This window comes from Zonotrichia albicollis, chromosome 10, assembly GCF_047830755.1.
Source record: "Zonotrichia albicollis isolate bZonAlb1 chromosome 10, bZonAlb1.hap1, whole genome shotgun sequence".
Lineage (NCBI taxonomy): Eukaryota > Metazoa > Chordata > Aves > Passeriformes > Passerellidae > Zonotrichia > Zonotrichia albicollis.
The window spans coordinates 23,122,599-23,146,965 of record NC_133828.1 but is presented as its reverse complement, the minus strand read 5'-3'; the positions used below and the strand labels follow the sequence as shown (position 1 = coordinate 23,146,965).

Here is a 24,367-nt window from a genome sequence, read left to right as displayed (position 1 = left end):
ATTCCACTGATTTCACTGATGCCTGGTGGATCATGATCACATCCATTCCAGCAGAGTCTAGGAGACAACACACACATTTCCGCCTGACAGGTGATGTCGAGGTTTCAATTTCATATCATAGCTGGTAAGCAGCTATGTATGCACCAATAATTGAATCCCACAACTTTACAATCTACCTTTTCCTGTCAGCTAGGAACCCAGCCATCATCTCAACATGGTTCCTGCATCATGGTGGAACAACCATCTCACAATTTTTCGCCAACTAAACCACAATTTAGCATTTCAGTTTTGACTCATGTTTGTTTTGCTGCTTTGAAAATGAGGGTGAAAACTTCTTGAGTAGTAGAAATGCAGATTCACAGCTGCTGTTGATTGTTTTAACTCCTTTGATGTCAGTAATTGGAAGGAAGATGAATAGCAGCTGAGAAGCTGTTTGACTCCTTTGCACGAAACAGCCACTGCTCCACATCAGTGTCATCTGGAGAAGCCCTCTGATGGCTCAAGAGATGACGACTTAAAAAAAGATACACTGCTGACTGGCTGTCAGATCTTCCACTGTGCTGATCTCATTCCAGAAACTACACATCTGCATGTGGTCAGGATGACAAGATGTTTCACTCTGCATTGCCTCAGTTCCCTGCTCTGGTAGTTGCTCAGCATTTTGCAGAAGTGTGAAGCTTTCCACATTTCCACTAACTTAATGGAAATGAAAGGGGGGTATTTTTCCAAGAAACTTAAAATGCCATGTTCTAAATTTCCATTAGGGAAATCTCACTGTTATTTCTAATGTGTATAATATTCGATAGTTGCAATCATACTGGATTTTATTCCAGATGCAGTAAGTAATCTTTGTAACTAAAATTTTCATTTACAAGTTCTTCTGTTCTTGTTTCTCAGATTCAAAATGTCATTACACATAGGTCATCCATATACAGGGATTATTATAGCAACAGGGAAGCCCTGGTATTCAAAGGACTTCCGTGAGGCAAGGTTTGCAGATAGAAGTAAAAGCCTTGATTTCAGGATGAACACAACTCAGTATGAGCTAAATCAAGAGTCAGCAACTGATTGCTGAAAACACACAGAAAAGCTCCTCACTAAGATCAAGGGAGCCCTTACAAGGTCTGCCAAATACCAGATCTCTTGCACAATGCTCATTTTCCTTTGTTCCTTTGCTGTCTGGAGGCACGGCTGCTAACTTTGTCAGCAGCTGAAGAACTGAACAGGAACGTGAAAAAGTTACTCTAAAATGTAAAAAAAAAAAGCGACGGGGTGCTGTTTTGACTACACCACACGTGAAAGGAAGGAGCCATCAGCAGTGAGCAGTCTTGCACAACACGGGTAGGCCAGGCTCACTGTGCTCTGCTGCTGCGGCACTGGTTTCAGGAATGAAATACCCCCACCGGGGGACAGCAGGCAAGACCCCTCAGCACAGCCACGGTGGGGAAGGCTTCAACACAGGGGTACTGGGATTTTCCTAAATGTAACGGTAAAACTCAATCCTCTCCACACTTCCTTCCTCAGAACACAGTCCTGCGCTTGGGTGGAGCTGCCCGCCCGCTGCTCGGCGGGAGACTTTGGGATAAGTTTCCAGCATCTCCTGCCCCTTTTGCCGGCACGGCCGGCCAAGTGCGTCGAGGCGCAGCGACGGGGACGCGGCCCTCTCTGCTTCACCGGTGTCGGGATGGTCGCGTCCCACGGGGCCATGCACTGCCTGGGGACACGGGGGCCACGTCCCTTCCGCAGCGTCCCCGTGGGCGCGGACAGGGCGGGGAGAAACCCGACCCCCGCCGCCCGGGCAGGGAGAGGGGCTGCGGCCGCGCGGGGGGAGGCGGCGGCGGCAGAGTGCCCGTGTGACTCCCCCGTTTGCGGGGACACCCCCAGCAGGGCCGCGGGGAGGGTGACCCAGGGCGGGGCAGGGCAGGGCGGGGCGCGGAGCTGCCCTGCCCTCTCTTCTCGCCGAGCGGAGAGGCGGGAAGCCGGCGTCGGTGCGCTGCCGGTCGGCCGGAGCCATGCGGAGCTGCGGGAGGGCGCGGGGCGCTGCGGGCTGGGCCGCCCCGCTGCTCCTGCTGTGCCTGTGCCTGCCGACGGCGCGGCCCTACAACCTGGACACGCAGCACGCGCTGCTCTTCCGCGGGGGCAACGGGACCTTCTTCGGCTACTCGGTGCTCCTGCACCGCCACGGCCAGGAGCGATGGTGAGTCCCGGCCCGGCCGTCCCCCCGCGCGGGCCCGTCGCGCCTTGCCCTGGCCGCGGCTCCTCACGCTGCCGTCTCTGCCCGCAGGCTGGTGGCGGGCGCGCCCCGGGCCAGCTGGCCCGCCAACGAGTCGGTGGTGAACCCCGGGGCCATATTCCGGTGCCGGATCGGGGGCAGCTCCAGCGGAGAGTGCGAGCAGCTCCAGCTGGGTGAGTCGGCAGCGGGCCGTGGGCGGGGAGACCCCGGCGGGGCGGCGGCCGGGGACGGACAGACGGACGGACGGAGGGTGCCCGCCGCCCTGCGCGCACCGCGGCTCCTCTCCGTTGCCCTGCGGGGCGTGCTGGGCCCTTCCGCCGTAAACTGCAGAGTGCTGTGCCTCTCGTCAAAGGGCGAGATCAGCGCTAATGCCTGAGGACTGTAGCGGCGGCATCAAGAGAGATGACATGACCAGAACTTGATTTGGGGAAGTTAGGTGTGACAGATGTTCCCACAGCCGTTTCGCACCTTTCAGCCTCCGAGTCAGAAGCCCCGTGAGAGTTTCGGTGTGAGCCTGCTCTGCGGAGAGCTGCTGCAGCTCTCAGGGCAGTGGGTGAATGCATTAAGCTCAGGGATGGGAGGGTAGAAGTATGTGCCTAAATCATGTTTTCCCCTGCAAAGCCTTCTCTTCGTAAAAGCCACCCTAAAGTAACTCTGAGCCACAGCTGTCTTGCTGATGGGTTCCCCCTGCTTGCGGATTTATTGGAGTTTCAGGCGAACAAAGTTCTTTTTGACTGAATCGGTATTTATGGGTCCTGCATTTAACTTTGCTTCTCTTTATCTCCACGGTCTCCATACTTAGGAGATGTAACTGGCTGAACTTACTCAACTTCCAAGCGCTTGATACTTGTTAAAAAGGGGAAGGCTCTGCACTGGGCTGCCATGAACATGTGTGAATTGCCTTGGGCTCTCTTCCTGTCCCATTTGCATAGTGCTGTTGACGCTATTCATGTGCTATGGAGAGAATCTTCCGCAGCTTGTACTGTGCCACCCTCCGACCCAGAGTATCCCATCCGTTATGAGCACACCACCCAGCGCGGGGAAGCGCGGGAAAAGGGCTATCAAAATATTTGAAAGCAATGGCACACCATGAACTGGTGGCTGTCAGGGCGGAGCTCTGTTTGGTGACAGCATTCTGTAACCAAAAAAATACTAAAACAATTATTTCTCTACATGTCTGTGTATAAAACTTAGAACTGACAGGTTCTATCCTTCTGTCAGTTTGTTTTTAGTGGTTTTTTTGCTACAAATCTATATAAGAGTTTCAATTTGTAACTGGGTTACAAAAACCTAAGGTACTTCAGTGGTGTTTTACGGGTAGTCCTGTAAGAAAAAAACAAGCAGTAGCAACTGCTTGAAAGAATGGAAATTAAGTTTATACCAGCCCAAGTAGTATTTTGGGGTTTTGTTGAGTAATTTCATTCCAATTCTATATCTATTAAAAAGCTATGCATAACAAAGACCTATTTTTTTCTGACTGTCTGATTTTTAGGAGGCTTGCAAAAAATCTAGGAGGCCAACTAAAGTAGTGACTTTATAACATATACTAAGAGTCAATAAATCCCTGTTCCTAGATTGGTGGTAAAAATAGTCCTTTACTGTATGAGGGAAGGAAAGGAAGACTTGAAAATTTCAGGTTCTTTGAAAACTACAAACATCTGCAATGCCTCTCACTTTGCTCATTTAGCCAATGTAGAAACAAAATCTCCAAAGAAATAATATGATGGGTTTTTCTTCAATAGCTTAAGGGATTCTAAGTGAAATGAGGCAACAGATATATGAGAAAGTTTATGCAGTTCCAAAGGCTCAGCTTAACATGGCCTCTATTCGCAGAATTGAAGGCTGCAGGTTATGCAACATACTTTTTAAAACAGTTATGTAGTTATGCCACATTTTTGCAAACTAGGTTTTCATTACTGCAAAGATGACATCTTTGCATCACTAAGGTTTGTCTGTAGTATTTCTGAAGTTAAATAGAAGCTGAAAAGAAATGCTGTATTGTAAAACAGGTCATGGAGGTCAATGAAGAAGCCAAAGGCAGCTGTGCAATATGGGATGTGAATGAAGTGGCATAGTATCTGAGGTCAGAGAAATGTGCAGGGAAACTTGCAATTACAAAGCTGAACTTAATTATCTTTGTCTAACTCATTTGAGTTTGGGTTCTGATCTCATAGAATAGGGAATTTCCTTAGAAAAATGTGTGGCAATATGTCGCGCTGCTGAACAGGCACAGTAAGAAATAAATGTTTCTGTCTTGCTCTTAAATAGTTGAATTTGCATTTTGTTCTGGTAAAAACGTCTTTGACGTGGTTAGTTTCTAATTATAAGTCATAAAAAAGTAGAGGTGATAACAGGCAATAGAAATGGCTTTCCAAATGTTGGGATTCTGTAATAAGTGGATGTGAATTACTTCACATTTTAACATTTAAATATGTTAAAATACTTTGTCACTCCTTTTTGCTAAAGTAGCCTTGAAACTGCCGTAACTAATTAATGAAGGATTCATGAACCATTAGGAAGCCTCTGATCACACAAAACTGCTGTTGTATTTTTATGTGTCACAAGTCCCTATCTGCTTTCTCAGAAGCAAAAGGTCTGCTGGGAGCAGTCTTATACTGCAGTCATCACAGTATCTGGGATAACTCATCCAGACATACTTTGAAGAATTTTAATGTTCTTCAAGATGTTACAGGCCCTGGGCTGGTTTAAGAGCTGAAAAGAGCAATGAGATACACTAGTAAGGCTTCCTCTTCCTAGCCCCTCATTGACACTTTTAAATCTCTCTCTGATTGATGAATAGAAGAGTTTTCAGTCTCTTTTTGAGTTCTAGTACTTCTGTTTATGGTGTCAAGTGTTCTAGACTGCAGATTTATTTGTATTCGGAGTATTTTTAAATAATGGCTTATGTTAGATGCAGAGGCTTGTTTGATTATGAAGCTTCAAGTACAAAATACAGTACTTCAGATTGAGGCACTGTGTCCATCTTCTAGTCTTGAGTTTCAAATCCTTGCCCACGTCAGCTTGGGGTAGTCACAGATTATTGCAGAGGAATTTACACAAAGTTTTCTATACATTTTGACCTATTGAATTTTGGACATATAAAATGTTACAGAAATTCTTCAATAGCACTGATGTCAGATTTGAAATAGTGATTTACTGGCTTAAGTATATAGGAAATAATTTGTGCAATTTGCTGTCCAGTCTAAAGAAAAAATTAGTTTTAGCTACAGATGAATGCAGTAAATTCACTGCGTACTGTTTAATGTAAGGCCAGAAAGCTCTGCCTGCAGTTTCAGTCTTGCTCCCTTCCTTTAAGTCTCTGCTGCAATTAACCTGTGAACAAATTGCCCTCTAGCTCCCCCAGCTGAATCATTACAATGGAAAAGTGAACAGTTAATGGTTTTCCCCAAAGGCAGAAGAGCTGTGTCTGTTCAACTTTGATTTCAATAAGCTTGAGTTTTGGTAGTGTGTTTTTTTATGTTGCTTGCAGTGCTCGTACCTGGCAAGTGACCTCTTTCAAATAGCCATACTATTCCAAGGAACATGTGATCTTCTGGACCTAGGTCTGTTACAGAAGGATGGAAATGGGTATCATTTAAAATGTTTTGGGTTGAAGTCATTTGAGGGACATAAGAGGGATAAACCACATCAGATCTGTGAAAACAGAAAGTAGTTCCTGGGTGAGTAAAACTAGACTCTGAGGCCCTGACACCTAGGAGCAGGATATCAGGAAGCTTGTTGCCTTTGCAGCAGACTTCTTCATTTTCATCAGTTAGCAATGAACCAGAGGAGTTATGGGAGGATAAAGTGGGTGATGAGAGGCTGTTGGGCATGGAAAACACTGGAGCAAGTTATATAAAACTGGTTTCTCAGATGACATTGCAAACATCTGTATTATGATCCTTGAGGCCAAAACCAGAAGTGGCTTTTTAAGTTCTGACCATATTTGTGTGCAGTTGCATTGTTTCTATGGATGTGTTCAGAGGGGATTGCAGCAGAAGTGTGTCTTCCAGCTGTGTAATGTACACAGGCATGGGCAATTACTTATTTCTCAGTGACTTTATGACAGCACGTGCTCCTTTTCCCTGAGGCAACCAAGCTGCCATGTCCTCTTGAGCTTTTGCAGTGCTGCTCTGTTGCTTGTGCAGAATGCTCCATTTTCTCATTTGATAAAGCTTTTATAATGTCATACCCTGAGCAGGGACTCATCAGGCTGTCTGGGATGTCAAGTTCTTGCTTCTCTCTCCCACGGATGTCTGTAATTTCAAGGTCGTTGAATACTTGCCAGTCAGAGAAAGATAGGAAACATAAGGCAGCATTTCAGTAGAGGGCCAAAATAACCCTGAATCAACATATACTGGAGCAAAGGAAAAGGGGAATGAAATCCAGTGAGTGTCAAAGAATGGTGCTGCTTCTTTTTGTTACAAACCTCTGAAAGAGGCACAGGAAGGAAGCACTGAGACAGGCTGAACTTACTCATCTCTCACATCATCATTGTCTGGTTTTATTTGATTTAGTGATAAAAAGTCTCAGTCTCTTGGGGTCTCAATTTATTGCCCTGGTCTTCTCTACTTCTCCCGTTTCCTGTAAGTCCACATAAAAGCAAATCCCAGGTAAGTCATTATTAGAAGAGGATGGAACTCATTGCTAGAAGGGAATTACCAGAAGTCCCTTGTGCAGTTTAAAGAAGGACTAATTCTTACACATGGGAGTGTAATGGAATTTTCTTTTCTGAGGATATTTCAATCAGATAAATCTGCTTTTTAATTCAGGTAAACCATGGAAATGTCTCCCTTAGGTAGTGAGAAGTTTTCCATTGCATAATTCAGTTCCAAAACTAAATTCCACACTTGTTTCTGAAAAGCAGTGTATATGCAGTACATGGAAGTGTCATCTCTGACATTAGCCAATAGGATAATCTATGTATTCATTTAAACTCTCTAATGCATTGGACAGTAATAAATGCCAGTTCTGCTCTCAGCACAGGTGTTTTGTTTGGTGGGTTAATTTTTGCAGGCTTTTTGGTGGGGTGAGGGGTGAGAAGGTGTGGGGTGTGATTTATGGGGCTTTTTTCTGTGCAAACAATATCCCATCAGCATTAGTACTCTGTGGTCTGTACTGACATCCTCTGCTGGGTAACTAAACTAACACTTAAACCTCAAACATTTTGGGTTCACCTGTAGTTGTATTCAATCTGAGAAAGTTTTTAAAATTATGCAAAAGAGTTTGTTCAAATGACCTAATGTGTTTCCTTATTTTATAAGAACTTATTTTCATAAACTATCATGCTGATGCATAGAAAATACCAGTTCAACAATGTGATTAATGCTTATTCATACAAACATCTTAAAAATTAAAAACTTCCTTTATATAACTTAGAATAAACATGTAGCTTCTCCTTACTGTGGGGTTCGCTACTGCTTTCCAGAGGAAAGCAGATGTTTGCTAACTTGGCAATACTGTGGCCTTTTGAGCTGCGGGGCAGAGTTAGAAGACATTTCAGTGTGTTTTCTCAAGGTTTTAAAAAATAACTCTACTTAAGAACTAACACTAAGAGCTGCTAGTGAATAATTGCAACTGTGAAAGAAGCATGCAGGATGTGCATAGGTAATGATGTGCCATCCCCAACAGAGGTGGCAGTTATACAACCTTTATTTGATAGCCATTTGCAGTAGAGATTGTTTTAAAGTCTGCTACCAGTAGACACACAGTTTAGGTGGCACTCACAGGTATTACTTGTGTTTCTTACAAACATTTAGGCTGAAGAGCACTTAGAGGGACAGCCCTTCACCAGAATTGAGTGTAATGTCACTTTCTATCTGAGTAATGATGGGAAAGCCCATCCTCACTGCCAGCCTATCACATTCAGAGCCAGGATGTTCCCTTTGACTACCCACAATCATAACTTTGCTCAAAAAGAAAGTAAAAAGTCTGTGTGACCTGTGTGAGACTGAGGTCAGAGCCACCATATCCAAATTGCTGCACTGTCCCCTCAGAGTTCTTGGATTCTTCTGTTACCCACCACATTGTTCTTCACCTTGTCCCTCTGTTCAGAGCCCTGGTCTTTGTCTCCTAGGCCATCCCAGTGGCGACTACTGTGGGAAGACGTGTGTGGAAGAGCGGGATAATCAGTGGCTGGGTGTCAGCTTGTCGAGGCAACCAAAGGAGGACGGATCTATCGTTGTATGTATTAACCACTGGGCCTGTTTGTCAGACTGCAGCCAGCTTTCTTGGGCTTCCATGTCAAATGCTGTGTTTGTTTTATATCCATAGGCTTGTGGACATAGATGGAAAAATGTGTTTTACGTCAAAGTTGAGCACAAACTGCCACAGGGCGTTTGTTTTGCCATCCCTCCTGATTTCCGCACTGACATGAGCAAAAGAATATGCCCATGCCATATAGGTAAGCAAAAGGCTTGAGTCCTTTTGTAGGGAAGGGTGAGATATGCAATTGAATGGTGCAGAGTTTGTGAAAAGCCTGTGTTGTTATGAGAAGGTTTTCTGCAGCCAAAGGCTTGGAGGCTGAGTGCTGATGATATGAGCCCAGTTTGTGATGTAAAGATGTTTATCACTTCAAAGAAAACCTGCTTTCAAAAGGCAAAAAAAAAAATTGGAACAGGGCATCAGAGTAGTTTTTTCCCAGACTGCATTGCTGAAGGATGTGTGCTTTTCAAAACCAGGCCAGTAGAGGACATCCTTCCTTCCTTTACTCTTGTCATTGCTCTGGGGAGTCGCACAGCAGAGCAGCAGAAATACCTGCAAGTGATTGTTACCACCTGCTCCTTAGCCTTTGCTGCAAAGGTGCTGCAGTGCCTCTCACAGTGCATGTCCTTGTCCCTTACTTGTCTTCTGCCAAGGCTGCTGCTGTGGCATGAGACCTTCAGGGGTTCTTCCTTGGAGAACTTCAGCAGCAGAATAAGAGGCAAGACCAGAATCTACCAAATGATTCCATCCATGCTTTCCCATTGTTATCTACCATCCACCCAGGAGAACAGTCCCGTGCCCTGTGCCTTGCCAATGCAAGGATCAGCTGACAAAGTGATCTTCCTGTGCAGAGTAGTGCCATCAAATGTCCCACTGCTGGCTTTGGAGACTCTTACAAGGGGTAGTGAAATCATGTGTTTTTTTATCTTTGGATACTTTAAGTGTACAAATCTGTGTATGGAATGAAGGGAACCCTGATGGCAGGCAGTCAGCAAAGAATTGCAGGAAAGCAGAGCTGGGATGAAAGCAGGATATCTGAGACTGCCATAACACAAACCCCTCATGACACCAGTGCAGCACAGGGCATGTTCAATCAAGCCTGTCAGAGTATGCCTGAAGTACAGAGTGGAAGAGTATCCAGACGTGGTGCTCAAACTATTTGTCTGTTTCATTCATGGAACAATTTTAAAAGTATAGCCTTTTAAGTCAGTATTTCAAAGGCAGGTGTGATCAAGTGATACACAGTGTTTTAAGTTTGTTACAATAGCATAATGCACCTAAAGGCTATCTAGTAGAAACCAGTGGTTTTAGTTTTATTGCGGAACTGAAAACCAACTTTTTGCGGAGGTGTTTGTTTGTTTTTTCATAAGTTGTCTGAACTTCTGTTGAAAGCCTGGTGACAAAACTCTGGAAGTACTTGCTTCTCATCCTTTTGAATATTTCTTGCCCATTCCCAGATCATGCACGAAAGTATGGAGAAAGCCTTGGGTCATGTCAGGCTGGAATATCCAGTTTTTACATTGAGGTGTGTATTAAAGATACCAGAAGTCTCTCTGTTTATATACTTACTTTTATGTATAATGTCTAAAAGGGGATGTGTAAATGCAAACATCAATGCTATATTTTATTGTGGGAGGGAAAAATCACTTTTTAATTTATTTTTAATTAAATCTTGCTCTGACTTGCATGGTAATTCCCAAGTAAGGCTTTAGTTTTTAATCCCAAGAATACTTTTACACCTTACTAAAACCAAAGTTATTTTTCATCTGGAAAAAGGGCATGGATATAGCAGAGGATGAAATTTTATTATTCTCTTTAATATGTTTGATGTAACATTTATAATGCTTGCCTTCTTGCTTTACAGAGTAATACTCTCTATTATTTAATCTTCATTCCACCCTAAGATTGTAATTTCTAAAAAGCTCATTTGAGATTATCCTGAATTGCTGTATTTTGTTGTTACAATTTAAAGCTTTTAAAAATGGTATTTTTACAAAGTCTGGAAAATATTATCTGTAATTTAGTAGTAAATGCCACTCCTGAGCCAGATGCATCTCCAGTAGCATTTCATAGAATTCATAGGAGATCTAAACAAGAGCATTTTACTTGTTTTGCTTATTTTCATGAATATTTCAGTGTGAATTACATGGATTTGTTTTGCTTTTCTTTTAGGACTTAATTATAATGGGAGCGCCTGGATCATTCTATTGGACTGGTTCTGTGTTTGTATTCAACAGAACTACAAATACAATCCACTATTACTCAGATTCCAGTAACCAAGTGAAATCTGGCAGTTATTTAGGTACTTAAAGGATTTAACACTTTACTAAAATATAAGCTAAATAGCTGGTCTTGGGGGGAGTGCACAGTGTTGTTGAGTGTTTTCACTATTAACCCCAGAAGCAACAGTTCTACAGATGATTTTTAATTTTGTGAAGTATTACTCAGTTATAAGGCTTCCTCTCTGTTCTTTTTATGAGGAAGCTTCTCAAACAGTGGATTTCTATTCTTACCATCTCTCCACTGACTTTTAACCATTTCTTGATTTAGGAGGTAGGAATGCTTCTGATTAGCAATGGTTTTCATTTTACTCAAGTCTGCAATGCTGCCACGAACTTTCACGGAAAAAGACAGTGGTTTCACATTTAACAGAAATATGAAAATATTTTTACAGTGAAAGCTGCAGGGAAGTCTTAATTGTATTGTCAATAAGGGGAACTATGCTGTGACCTTTAGAAACAAACTTTCCTCCAATGTTGGTTTTTTTTTTCTTTTTTATTCCAAACATATTTTAGTCTGGATATGTGAGAAGGCAACCCTCATTTATGAATGTCTGTAACCAAGGCCATGAAGTTCTACTCATGTGCCTATATCCAAGTAACCAGCTGAATTTAGTGCTACAGTTTGGAAAGATTTATGCCAAAAAAACAGCAGCAGCTTCAGAGTTCTCACTGCACTGAGAAAAGCTCATCTGTCCTTCCTGAATTCCTAAGCAAGAAAATTTTTGCTTGTGACCATTGGGTTTTGCATTTTCCCATTCGAAGTTCCGGTTCACGTGGATAAATATTTTCTGTTTCTGATTCCACTCCTCTGACAATAGGAAGTTGGCATATGTTATGAAATAGCTATTGTGAAACACAGTGAAACTAAGACTTCAGAATTCAGTTCTGGGCCTGCAAAGGCCACAGGGACTCTGTGGGAAAGTCAAGCAGAAGAGAGACTGACTGGTGAAGGGGGATCAGACACGCAGATGCCTAGGGTCAGCCAGTAGAACTTCGAACCTTTCACAGGACAAAAGAAGAGCTTCGGAGAGTGGAAAGCTCCAGTTTTCCAATAGTAATCAGCAGGAAAAGTACTGCACCTGCTTAGGGAAAATAAATTCATTCCAGATTTCTGCTTCTGAAAGTATAAGAATGAGAATTTCTGAATGAGTCAAATCATTGACAGCCAGAAGCCAGATCCAGGCAAATGGGTAAAACCCTGCATAAGGACTGTGTTGAGGAGAGGTTAGGGAAGGCCCTTCCACACAAATGTGATCTTTCTTAGTTGCCTTGGCCATCCAGGACCTGAAGTCAGCTGGAGTTTGCTTCACTCTAGTGATCTGGTGCATGTTGGCTCAGCAGAGCCATATGTCTTCTGAACTTGCCTTTCTACAGGAAGGTGAAGAAGAGCACCATTAACTCATCTGTATGTCTGTACAGTAACAGCTGTGATAAACCTGGAATTTTGCAGTTTCATGCTACTTTAACCTCTGCTCCTTTCCCTCATATTGGAGTTGAGGCCCCATAGTGTGGTTGAAAAGGTTTAAAGGTACCTTCCTTCCTCCCTCAGCATCTGTGCCATCTTTATAATTATTGAAGACAAAAATCTGTTCAGGGTTAATTCTGTTACCAAATTAATTTTTTAGAAGTCTGAGTTTATTGCTCCCTTAAGTAATGAATGAAATTATCCCTACCAAATGGTGGAAGTATATTGTGACCAGAGTTTAATTCAAGCATGTAAGGAGATAGCATTATCTACTTACTCTATTCTTGCACTCATAGGGATGAAGACATTGGCATCTTTAACAGTTTAATGAAAAACATAAATAAAGAATAATAATTAAGAACCTAGAGACTACAGGAAGTGCAGTAGTATTGTAGCGTTTTCCATAAGTTGGAAGAAACAAGGGTGTTCGTGTACCAGACAACTGAAAGAAGGAAGGAAATTAGATATTTGTAATACGTAACACCAGGCAATATTTTCTTGACTACTTGAGAATCTCTTGGAGACGGGTAGCTGACTTCTATAAAAGGAATTTTCAAAGTTATTCAGCCTTTCAATTCAGCTGGCCCTGATGAAAAAGTAACCTTAGGCACTTAAACTGCCGTAAAGAAATCATAAAGTAGAAGACAGTTTCTTTGAGAAATCTGAGAAGGGCAAGTAACATTTCAGAAAACTGAAAAACTGTAGTCATGGTAAAAAGGAGAAAATTATGGCGTTGGAAATAAACTTTCATTTCTCTATGCCTTTAAAGGGTCAGTTATGTAATTTCTCTTTTCCCTGCCAAACATTTTAATACCATTAATGAAAAATGAGAACTATGTAATTACTGTAATTCTTGTGTATGTTTGGCTTTTTTTTTTAAGTCCTTAAGAATTAATAATGTTTGCACTTTGGCAAAACAAAAATAACTAGAAAGTAAATGTCAGAGGAGGTAAATTAAGGTTCATCCTTAATTTTTTGTTGAGTAAATAAAAGCTAAATGTTGACCTTCAAATGATAAATTGCTCTGTTCATATCTTTTAGATTAAAATATGAAAAGAAAAAGGTGGCTTAATGAGAACTTGAATTCTAGGCAATTGTGTTCACTGACAAAAGATTCAAAGCTTGTTCTCATCTATCTAAGACGATTTTTCCATTTCCTCTGCATTCTGGGAACATCAGCAGTCATTCAGTAAATGCAAGAGTAGTGGAATATGTTATCTGTCCTGTATTCTGAGTTGTGATGTACTCTGGAAAGAGAAAGGATGACTTGTGCAGCTACAGGTTAAGGTGTTAGCCTTTATTTTGCAGTTCTTTGTCTGGATGTCTGCACCAAAACATGGTCCTGTTTATAATCTCTCTCCACATACAGAAATGCTTTGTAATGTAGACTTATTTACTAAAGCTGACGTAATGGCTTCTTACTGCATAATAAGGCTTTTGCAGTTTGTTCCTGACATTTTCATGTGTGTGTCCATAGTGCTTTATGTGTGTATGTGCACACAGAAGTAGCACTACATTTAATTTTTCTTAAATCCAGTTATGATAGTCAGAGTAACAATTGAATCTATTATTTCCACATTCCAGTGCATCTACTTGGATAATTTTTATTTGTACTAATAGTGTGAACTTACTGAACAATTGCAGAATATGCATTAACAGAAGGTGTTTGCAATTTATTTTATAAATAAATTTTTGAAGTATGGCAGATGATTGAGTTCTTGGGAAGAAATGAGTGTTTCTGACACTTTTTCGTGCTTGATGGAACTTACTGTCTGTAGTGACCTTTTACTTATATTTCAAAAACTTTCTATTCTGTTTTCATTGCTGACTTACATGAGGTCTGAATGTCAGACTCATGATAATTTATGGTGTTGACAGCTTTTATAAGGCATGCTCCTATTCTTTCTTTGTTACATAGCATTCCCAGTATTGAATAGTGCATTTCTGATTTGCAGGATATTCTGTTGGAGCTGGACATTTTCTGACACCATCCAGTATAGAATTAATTGGAGGGGCTCCCCAACAGGAGCAGACTGGTAAAGTAAGGAATTGTCTATAATATTGGCTTAATGACTATAACCCCAAAAATACTATGATCTTCCAATATAGATTAATATATTAAAGACAAGTATCAGATGTGACTTTTCATGGGGGAAAGCTGAGTAAGGAATTAGGGTTGGCAGTCTGGATAACACCGATGTAAACTGTGGTGTTGAGGAAAGATGCAGGTAGGAGGCAGGAGGTAGCTGTAATTTGTGATACTGAGCATTGCTGTGCTGATTCTCTAGCACATGCTGTAGAGAAAGCACTGGGAAGTGTTCCAGATTACAGTTTGCTGAATTTTGCTTGTGTTTTCTTTTCCTTTTAGGCATATATTTTTAGCAAGGAGAGGCAAATAAATATTCTCTTTGAACTCAAGGGCAAAAAGGTAAATCTGTCCTATTGCTTTTCTGCACCTCATAACTTCTAGCGCATCTTCATCAAAATGCAAAAATAATGATGATTTCTTGTCTGCACACAGCTTGGTTCTTACTTTGGAGCTGCAGTTTGTGCTGTGGACCTGAATTCAGATGGCTACTCAGACTTACTGGTTGGTGCTCCAATGGAAAGTACCATCAGAGAAGAGGGAAGAGTTTATGTCTATATTAATTCAGGTTCTGTAAGTATTTTCTCTTAAAAACACACGGCAACACAGCCATTCTGGTTTAACAGGCTAAGAGGAAGAGTTTTCCTCTCTTCTTATTCCATATTTCCAGATATGGAAAAGGCAGCATTAGGGCTGTGATGACTGCCCCAGCAGGAGTGCACAGCACACCCCCAAAGGCTGCAGTGTCAGCTGTGGCACAGTTACTCCCACCAGGGCTGGAGCTGCACACAGACTGGGTTCGTTTCCTAGGAGCTGTAGGTGGTGCCAGCCTGCCCCTGCAGCCCCTTTCCAAGCTCTCCTCCACTGCTGTGCTTCCCACTGAGCTGCCAGCTGAAGAGCAACCTACCCGGCCCTTCAGAAACAAACAAGGACTGAAACATTTGCATGCAGTTACTGGTACCAGTCAGGAAACAGACTGGTACTCCTGTTTTGCAATTGACATGGCTGGACAGATCATGCATTAGAATGGGCTTCTTTTCATTCTTTCTAAGGTTCAGAAGTGGAAGTGTAGTCACTTTACTGTTCTTACACTAAATACCATAAAATGTATCTGAAAATGCTTGCTTCTACATCAATAAGTTTGGTGGGGTTATATATTGGTATCCAAGGCAGTTTTAACATTTTGAGTAATATTCCATTCATGTGCCATTGACTCTGTTTTCCTTCAGGAAGCAAAGATGGTAGAGCTGAACATAGAGCTCAGTGGGAGTGACTCGTATGCAGCAAGGTTTGGAGAGTCCATAGCCAATCTAGGAGACATAGACAATGATGGCTTTGAAGGTAAGAATACAAAGAAAACCTGGTGGGTTTCATTCTCTGTGATCAGTGGAATGCCATGATAAACAGGAGGATTATGGAATTAAGAATTCTTTTGGTTTGGGATTCGACTTTTCTTTCCAGACTGGAAATACAGCTGCTTCACAGTCATTGATGGTTAATACCAAGGCACCAGGTTTTGTCTAATAAAGAGCATGAGCATAAAGTGATAGCATAATCTGTACCTTCTGTAACTCAAATGGAATCACTAAGCATGTTTTAAATATCTGAGATGAAGGTTGGGGAGCAATTTGGCAATTTTGTAACAATCATAAACAAAACTGCTTCTTTGTCCCCACTAAGTACTAAATACATGGGGATATTGAAAGCAACCTTCATGTTGGGAGACTGCTGTAAGAAAAAGGCTGGAAGCAAAATCTAAAGAGAAATTGGGTAATATAAAGCATTTTTCTGTAATAATTAAAAAACAGAGCAGAGCCAACTCCTTCAATGAACTAAACCATCAGTATCAGCCCTGTAAAGATAGTGATGTGGGTGGTGGTGTAGAATCTGACCTCAGGAATGTGTGTGTAATTTTAACAGGTACAACTTGACTGTCCCATTTTCATCTCACTAGTAGAGAGATGTATAATGTGCTTTATGTGGTTTAGTCACCACAGTATGGACTCAGTCAATGTGGATTCAATGAGAGAATTGCTCTGTAAAACCAAACAGTCAAAGGTTTGGGTTTTTTGTGATTTTGGTTCAGTGCAGCCTAAAGTATTTCTGATTTGCAGATAGTTCAGTTTTTGCTTATTTGTAAGTGCAAGTTCCCAGTTATTAACAGTGACTTTCAAGATGGTGTACATAATCTGCCCATCCCTCCCTGGTAAACAGCCTCTGGCTATTTGAACCATGGGAGTTTTTGGTAAGGGCTGTTGAGGGTGGATTGGTGAGTAGGTACGTTCATTCAGTTTGTTACAAATTGCCATACCCCTCTGGGATTAGGTCATCTAGGCATAAAACACATCCCTTTGTAGCAATATCCCTTTGTACCTTCATTTCCTTGTTAAATGCCTTTCCAAGCTTATTATTAACTGTTATGAACACTTCATAGAAAAATAAATGGTTTATTTTGGGCGCTGTAATAAGAGTACTTGTGTTTCAGTGACTTAATCCATGTGGGAAGAGCAGGAAAATCATCACTGTTCCATAAATATAAAGCTTGTTTTTTCCTCTTTTTTTAAAGATCATGATCATTTTGCCTTCTTTCATGGTAACCTTTTAACCTCTTAAGGGTCAAAATTAGTATTGCTAGAAATAGACTGTGTCTTTAACAAAATGGCAGTATTTGATTGTTGCTTTTCACACACAGTAATTAAGGTAGAATCAGATTACTGAGCTGGTCTGTATTGTTTTTGTTTGCTTTATATCTGTGTTCACAACTGCCTTTGAATCCAGGCAAGTAAATCTGATCTGGCATTGCATGCATCAAGATTTGCATTTCTTCAGCTGCTCAGTGGTCATATTTCCTAGTCCATGATCATTGCTGAAATGTTTTTTCACAGATGTGGCAATTGGGGCTCCACACGAAGATAATCTAAAAGGGGCTATTTATATATACAATGGCAGGAAAGATGGAATAACACCAACATTTTCACAGGTATGCTTTTCCAATGCAAAATACCCAATCCAGAAAAACCCCAAGTTTATTTAAATCTGAGAGGGTTTTTCCTTCATTTAACAGTCTGACCATCTGAAGTATATTAAAAGACTTCAGAAAATTTTTACATGGTCTGTGATTTCCAGTCATAATATAACCTGTAAAAGAAAACAAAATTGTTTTGGGAGCTTTAAAAAAGGTTTATGGGATTTAAGTTCACCATCAGGATTGTTCTGCTAACATTTTTCGCTGGAAATTGTAACTCAGAGATTAGCTTTCCAAGAATAATTTTCTCTTTTGTATTTTTGTCCTCAGAGAATACAAGGAAAAGAAGTGAGTAATTCTTTAAGCATGTTTGGACAATCCATATCAAGTGGCATTGATGTAGATAACAATGGTTATCAAGGTAAATGAAGTAATTTTGTTTACTTTTAATATTTAAAATAATAGAAATTCATAGGGAACAACCCTACTGTCCTACTTGATACTTTTATCAGAAGCAGAATCTGTTATTGAGATGACATGTCACATCTCATATTTTGGGAAGAAAAAAGAAGAGGTAAAGCTGAGGCCAGGCAGTCAGGTTTCACGGTCACCTAACTATTATTTAAGGACTAAGAACAATGTAAGAGTGAGATCATAGTGCACAAGGGGAAGAGAAATGTGATTTATATCTTTAAAGCAGACATCTCATTTACAAATGTCACAATGAGGTGCTTTGGGCACTGGAAGCATGTTTGTTGTCCAGACTAGTGTGCTAACCTGAATATATTGCTGGCATTCCCAGAGTCTGGATTCTGACAGGAGTCATGGGCTCCTTGACTCTCAGTCTGAGTGAACAATACTTCACTTAGGGCTCATGGCATTGAGCTAAAACCCTTGTGGAGTTCTTGTGGCCATGACAAAGTAGTGCTAACTTGGTGCCAAGAATATATTGATTGCTTTATACACATCATCAAAACACTCAGATCTTTTGCAGATAAGTCTTAGGTTAGGTCAGGTCAGGTATGTCTGTCCTGCTCTTGGGGGTGCAAAAGCACAAAGTTACCCTGTTGTGTGTTCTGGCTCTGTCCACAGAAACATTTTCCAGGTTAATTTGTTATGCTGGCCTAAAGGACAGGTTACAAGTAGTCTGCTCACAGGTCAGCTGTTGGTTACCACTCTGGCAGTCACATCCTCAGTCCTTTATATCATTTAGTCAACTGACAATTCACTTTTGCTACCTGATTTGGGAGGTATATAAACTGTCTGTATTTCTTTCCCTCTTGCATGAATAGAGTTCAGTTCATTTGGAATAAAGGAAATACTATTATTTCTCTCTATGTACAATTTCATACATATAATAGACATAAGCAAATCAATTCTATGTATTAAAATCAGTATGTATGTGCATGTATAGCAATATTGAATATCTGGATGGAGAAGAAAGCAAGTATCTCCTATTTAGCGGAGTTGTCCTTCAGTATCAACCATTTAAATGTGAAATAGAAATCAAATAATCACATTATCAATATCTGGAAGTCCATCAAATTAGCATGCAGCATTTATGGACAGTGCACAAGTATTTGAGGAGCTGTCTTTAAATACTAGTCTATCCCTTCTAGTAAATAAAGGGCAAATGGTGTCTTAATATTCACCAAAAGGTGAATATGGTATAAAATGCTTGTACCTAAGAAGTAATTCCTCTTGACAAATTATGGTTATTGATACATTCTTTTTGTGCAGATGTAGCAGTTGGTGCATATTTCTCTGATTCTGCTGTGGTGTTGAGGTGAGATTGCTGTGTTTCAATACTTTTGAAGACCATACAGTTTAACTCTGTTTTTTAGTGGAATTTATTAAAACTCAGTAATTTAATTTAACTCATTATATTCTTGATATCTTCAACTTCACTCATTAGGCTCTAGAAGGCTCTACAAGTGAAAAATTTAAGTAAACACATTGAAAAGATGAAAATATCATTCTGTAACTTTTTGAAGTAAAAATAATTTGCATACAACTGTTTGAAACTATCTGAAAAATGCAGATAACTTTAAAATTATAATTCTAAAATATAAAAATAAGTTGTCAGGGATGATTAGTTTTTGCAGAAATTCTGTAAGGTATAGCTGAACATTATTTGTGTTACTCTTTTCTATTCTTAGAACAAAGCCAGTGATAATTGTTGAAGCTTCTTTGAAGCATTCTAATTCAATAAATCGAACTAATTTGGACTGCATGGAAAATGAGCAGCCTGCCACTTGTATGAATTTGAAGATATGCTTTGCCTACAGAGGACGGGAGGTACCTGGTTATATTGGTAAGCTACTGGAAAAAGAATCCCCTATATGTACTGATTTCAAATGCACCTATTTGCAGAATAATGCTTCTGGTATTCAGTAGAGCATTAATCTGACTTCAGTATAAAATGAAAAGCTGAAAACATGGATACCTTTTTTATGTCATGATTACCCTATAACGTCAGGCCACTGCACTTCTGTTCAATTTGGAATTAGAGCACATCCCTGCTAGAACTGCTGCTTGGAGAGACAGCAGCATTAAAAGGGCGATATTTAGATGTCTTCTAACAGCAATCTCAGGCAGGGACCAAACCAGATGGGATTGCTGGAGGATGCTGCCTTCCACTTAGCAATAGAGAGAAAGCATTCCTTCACAAACCAGCTCAAGCAGCTGATCGTATTGTGGGGCACTTTTTGAAAGAGAAGGAATCCTACCAAAATTACTGAAAAATAAATCTTGTATTGTGTTTTATATAATACATATTTTGCTTTTGGCAAAAAACTGGTATTGCTAGAAGTGGTGTCTTTCAGAGGGAATATTCATGGTGAATTAATTTAACATAATTTACTGTCTAAATTTGCCTGTATTGCCTGAGTGCTTTTAACCTACTTGTCATGTGCTATTTGTAAACTGCAAACAGCCCTGCAAGTACATGGTATATAAAATTAAATTGCTCAACTCTTCTGGGTGAGAACAGACAATAACCTTAGGGAGCATGTTACAGAGAACACATGCAGTGATGAATTGTTATGTGTCTTTTGATCTTTATCAGATCTTTTGAAACTCATATTAATTTTGAAAGAGGAGCAGTCAGACTGGGTCACCCTTGCTGGACTTGTACATAAGACTTTTTAATTTAAAAAAAAGTACTGGTAGAAATTGTAGATAATCTAACCCTTGGCAAAAAAAATTAGAAGTAATAGAACTGTAATGCTCTGAAACTTGTTTGCAACTTGTTACCATAGCAATTCATGCTAACTTAAATAGAAAAAACTGTTAAGGTAAACAATATTTGTCAGTGTTAGTTGACTTAAGTGTTTGTTGTAAGTTACTGTCAGCCCTGTAACTAACTGAAGTGGGTTTTCTGTAAATAGATTTTGGTAGAAAATATAAATACAACCTGATAAACTATCTCTGATATAAATGCATGTATTGGGGAACAGCCATGAAGCAATTTTCAGGGTATTAGAAGTTTTTCTTAGTATGGATTTATGTCAGTGTTTTTAAGCCAAGCATTTTAAAATGGATGTTTAAATATACTTATGGAAGTGAGTCAGAAATTGTAATTTCTACCATAAACTCATTAAGATTGCAACACTTGAAGATTTATAACCTTTATTTTCCCTGGGTTTTATTTTGTAGTGTTGCTTTATAATCTGAGTGTTGACGTGAACAGAAAAGAGGATACACAAGCAAGATTTTATTTTTCCTCCAATGGAACACATGATACAATCTCAGGAAAAGTAAAGATTTACAGCAATATTACTACCTGCAAAGATCATCCAGCATTTATGAGGGTAATGTAGTTTTCAGTATGTATTGTCTTGTAAATCCTTTGTTCTCCTCTGAAAAGCAGACCTGCTGCAAAAGAACCTATTCTGTTTATAATTGCACCACATAATTTTGGAAGTAAAATATTTGTATTCAGAACTTCCACAGTTAATATATTTTATTTCTGATGCTTTCTCAGCTTTCTCTGAGGAAGTCAGTAGATCTGCCATCTCTTACATTGGTGAGATGTATAATAACAATAACCACGGTGATTAAGTTGGACCTTGAGCATTCTTGAAATTTTTTCATCATTTTTATGCATGACAGACCAAATATTGATTAAAGTTGGTTTGGAGCAATCATGAAGATTCAACATTCATATTCTGCTGAACATTTCTGATGGAATTTTCTTATGTATTCCTTAATGCAAAGTCTTAAAACTTGTATTTTTTATGTTTTGTCATCTGTAAGTGTAACAAAGAACATGCGTATGGTTTTGCTTCTCTTGTTATTGTGAGTAGATGAGGTAGACTCAGCTAAAAAGGAAAGAGCCCATTCCTGATCCACAGGAAGTGAAATGAAGATGGTTGCTAGAAAAGTCTGTAGTTCAAGGTCTATAGTGTGGTGTGCTTTGTGAGTGTGCTGCAAGGAGCCAGAGGCTGGCAGGGTGTGAAGCAGAGCTTTGTTTGGGGTTGCTTGATTTGTTTCCCTTCAAGGAATGCAGCACTCACCCATAACCTGAGGGTGGAAATGGGGTAGGAAGAGCACTCGTGCAGGATGTATCCCTCTGAAAGGTGAAGAGGGACTTGTCTTGAAAATGGAATAAAACCTGCAATCAGGACAAGGATATAGTATTTTTAGGGCCATTTAAATAACAAGAAAAAAATTAATCACTTTTATTCTATCAAACATTTTAGAAGCTTGTCCTCCAAAACAAAAATTTTGGAAAAACTTGGAAGTCCTAAACCACAACAAACAATAAAAATCAGTGGACACAAAGGAACCACATTTTATTAAACTCAGGAAAAAATAGACTTCTCTCCTGTCAGACCTTATCTAGGAGGGAAGAGAGGGAGTATTTAGATGTAAGGGGAAATAAAGCTAATAAAATAATGGACTATTTTGCCTAACATTTTCTTTGAAATCCTCAAGGTAGCAATTCTGTGACCTTTTGAAACAAACATCTATCAAGGTGACCGGTGCAGTTGATCCTGCACAAAGGCTAGAAAATAAATTTTATTTTCTACAGCTACAGAAAAACCTACGGGGAAATATTCTTCAATGTATTTTTTTTCTTCGTTGATTTCCCTTATTTTTTGTTTGGGACATGATTAGAAGCCAATTCTTCATCACAAAGCTTCAGGGTAAAAAGGGAAGCTTCTGTTACCTACTGGAAAATTTCCCAGATGCATCTCAGCTGATAGCTTCACCTAAGTGAATGTTGCTTGCAGGAGCAATGGCAAATTGCCACTTACTTTATGAGAGTTTTGTAAACTAATGGAGATGTGATTGACAGCTGACCTTGTTCAGATTGCTGTACCAGCATTAGCAGGTATTTGTGTAGGAGGAAGGAATTGATTTGTCTCATCACTTCCTATAGTCCATCGTTAGGGAGTTTTTTCCTACATAGAATTCAATTTTCTTTTCAATTTTTAATTAATAACATTTTGAGCATCCCCTTCCACCCACTGAGGTTTCTGTACTTGTGTGAAGCTCCTAAAGTTAAGTGTGAATGTCTGTCAAGTACAGTCCTTGCAAGAGACAATATAAATTTTATGTATTTTGAGTAAAGGCTAATTAATAGCTAATTAGTATAATGGAAGTAATATAAAGCAGATGCAGAGAAGACCTTGTGGAAAATTATTACAAATTAGATAATATGTGATTTGGCCAACACAAGCTTGCAGATAAGAATTAAAACAGTGGCCATGTGGAAGGACAATCAGTGTCTGTCTATCCCCCACACTAAGGGAGTAATTTAATCAGGTTTGTTACTGTTGGTGCTTCAAGCTGTTCAGTTTTCACAAGTAGGTAGCTGGGGCTCTGATCTGAACATTCCTACACAGGCAAGGCTTCATGTACAAAATAATCATTTATTTAATCTTCTTAATACAGAATGGAAAATAAAGGGGCAGAAAAATAAATGCAGTCACAACTTGATTTAATTGTACTGTGGGAGAACTAGTTTTGATTTCATATGTAAATACCCATTGGGTTTGTCTGGCCTCATTCTACTGGTTAGCTTTCTTCATTTTAGCCAACTTTGCCTCTTTTCCTACTTGGGCAGTGCAGCCTTTCATAGGTGTGTGAGGCAGGATTATTGACAGATGTGGATTCACTGTTCAGTAGGATTTCTTATCATAGAAGAATCATCCATTCTGAAATTGCTGATGCTGTCACTGAACATATTCTGCCTTTATGCATTTCTGATTGCCTCCTTCAGCAACAAAGATGAAAGTGTATTAGCCATATGGAATTATTTTACGTGTGAAAAATAGGTTATGCTGTTTTCGTGAGTTCTGGGCAACCTTGTAAGTTTAAAACATAAGCATACATGTTTTGTCTTATATGATTAACTCATTAGGTTTCCAATTTTCGTAGAAAGATGTAAGGGATATCTTGACTCCTGTACATGTTGAAGCGAGTTATCATCTGGGGCATCATATTCTACAGAAAAGAAATGCTCAAGAATTTTCACCACTTCAGGCTGTTCTTCAACGCAGGAAAGAAAAAGATGTTATAAAAAGCAAGGTTAGTGTACGAGTTCTCTTTTTTCCAATGCAGTGAGTAAATATTCATGTTTCAATCTCCAGTTAAAAAAAGCTTCACTGATTCATAGCATGTGAAAGAATGCATTTTCCAGACCTACACCTAGGGATTGTGTCTTGATATTAATTAATAAACCAGAATGCTAAAAAAATGCCTCATTTTTTGCTAAAAAAAAAATCTTTGCAGAACTTGTGTACCATCTGTATTATGGTTTAAAAATAAAGAAGGTATGTGCAGAGAACTTGCCAGCATAAATAGTACTATATATCTCAGAACCCATATATGAATACACTCTTAGAAATATCCATCCATTCAACTACACAACATAAAAATTGTACTTTAAAATTATTTCTGTGTTAAATACACAATATCATGTTGGTATTAATCTTGAAGTGTTGATATTGCTGAAATATTAGTTCTGTAAAAGTGCTACAAGTTTTCAAGTATGTGAGGGGAAAGAAAGAGTATATTCTTTAGTAACTATGAAATTAACCTTTTTTCCCAAAAAAATCCTTAAGAGACTTTGACTTTAGTGAAAGTCAGAATATGCTGAATTTTTAACTTTTCACAATGGTAA

General features: G+C 39.8%; 1 protein-coding gene across 1 annotated transcript in view; it reads left to right on the top strand.

The window, feature by feature from the left end:
• Window positions 1–1,510: 1,510 nt before the first annotated feature.
• ITGA4 (integrin subunit alpha 4) overlaps window positions 1,511–24,367 on the top strand; it is a 35,597-nt gene continuing 12,740 nt past the window's right edge. Inside the window, exons 1-16 of the mRNA XM_074548358.1 lie at window positions 1,511–2,197; window positions 2,285–2,406; window positions 8,310–8,416; window positions 8,507–8,636; window positions 9,895–9,962; window positions 10,610–10,739; window positions 14,140–14,225; window positions 14,553–14,612; window positions 14,706–14,843; window positions 15,500–15,611; window positions 17,156–17,250; window positions 17,566–17,656; window positions 18,976–19,021; window positions 19,395–19,549; window positions 20,893–21,047; window positions 23,623–23,772. Coding sequence (XP_074404459.1) covers window positions 2,013–2,197; window positions 2,285–2,406; window positions 8,310–8,416; window positions 8,507–8,636; window positions 9,895–9,962; window positions 10,610–10,739; window positions 14,140–14,225; window positions 14,553–14,612; window positions 14,706–14,843; window positions 15,500–15,611; window positions 17,156–17,250; window positions 17,566–17,656; window positions 18,976–19,021; window positions 19,395–19,549; window positions 20,893–21,047; window positions 23,623–23,772 — 1,830 coding nt within the window. The 5' untranslated portion in view covers window positions 1,511–2,012. The remainder of the gene's footprint in view (window positions 2,198–2,284; window positions 2,407–8,309; window positions 8,417–8,506; window positions 8,637–9,894; window positions 9,963–10,609; window positions 10,740–14,139; window positions 14,226–14,552; window positions 14,613–14,705; window positions 14,844–15,499; window positions 15,612–17,155; window positions 17,251–17,565; window positions 17,657–18,975; window positions 19,022–19,394; window positions 19,550–20,892; window positions 21,048–23,622; window positions 23,773–24,367) is intronic.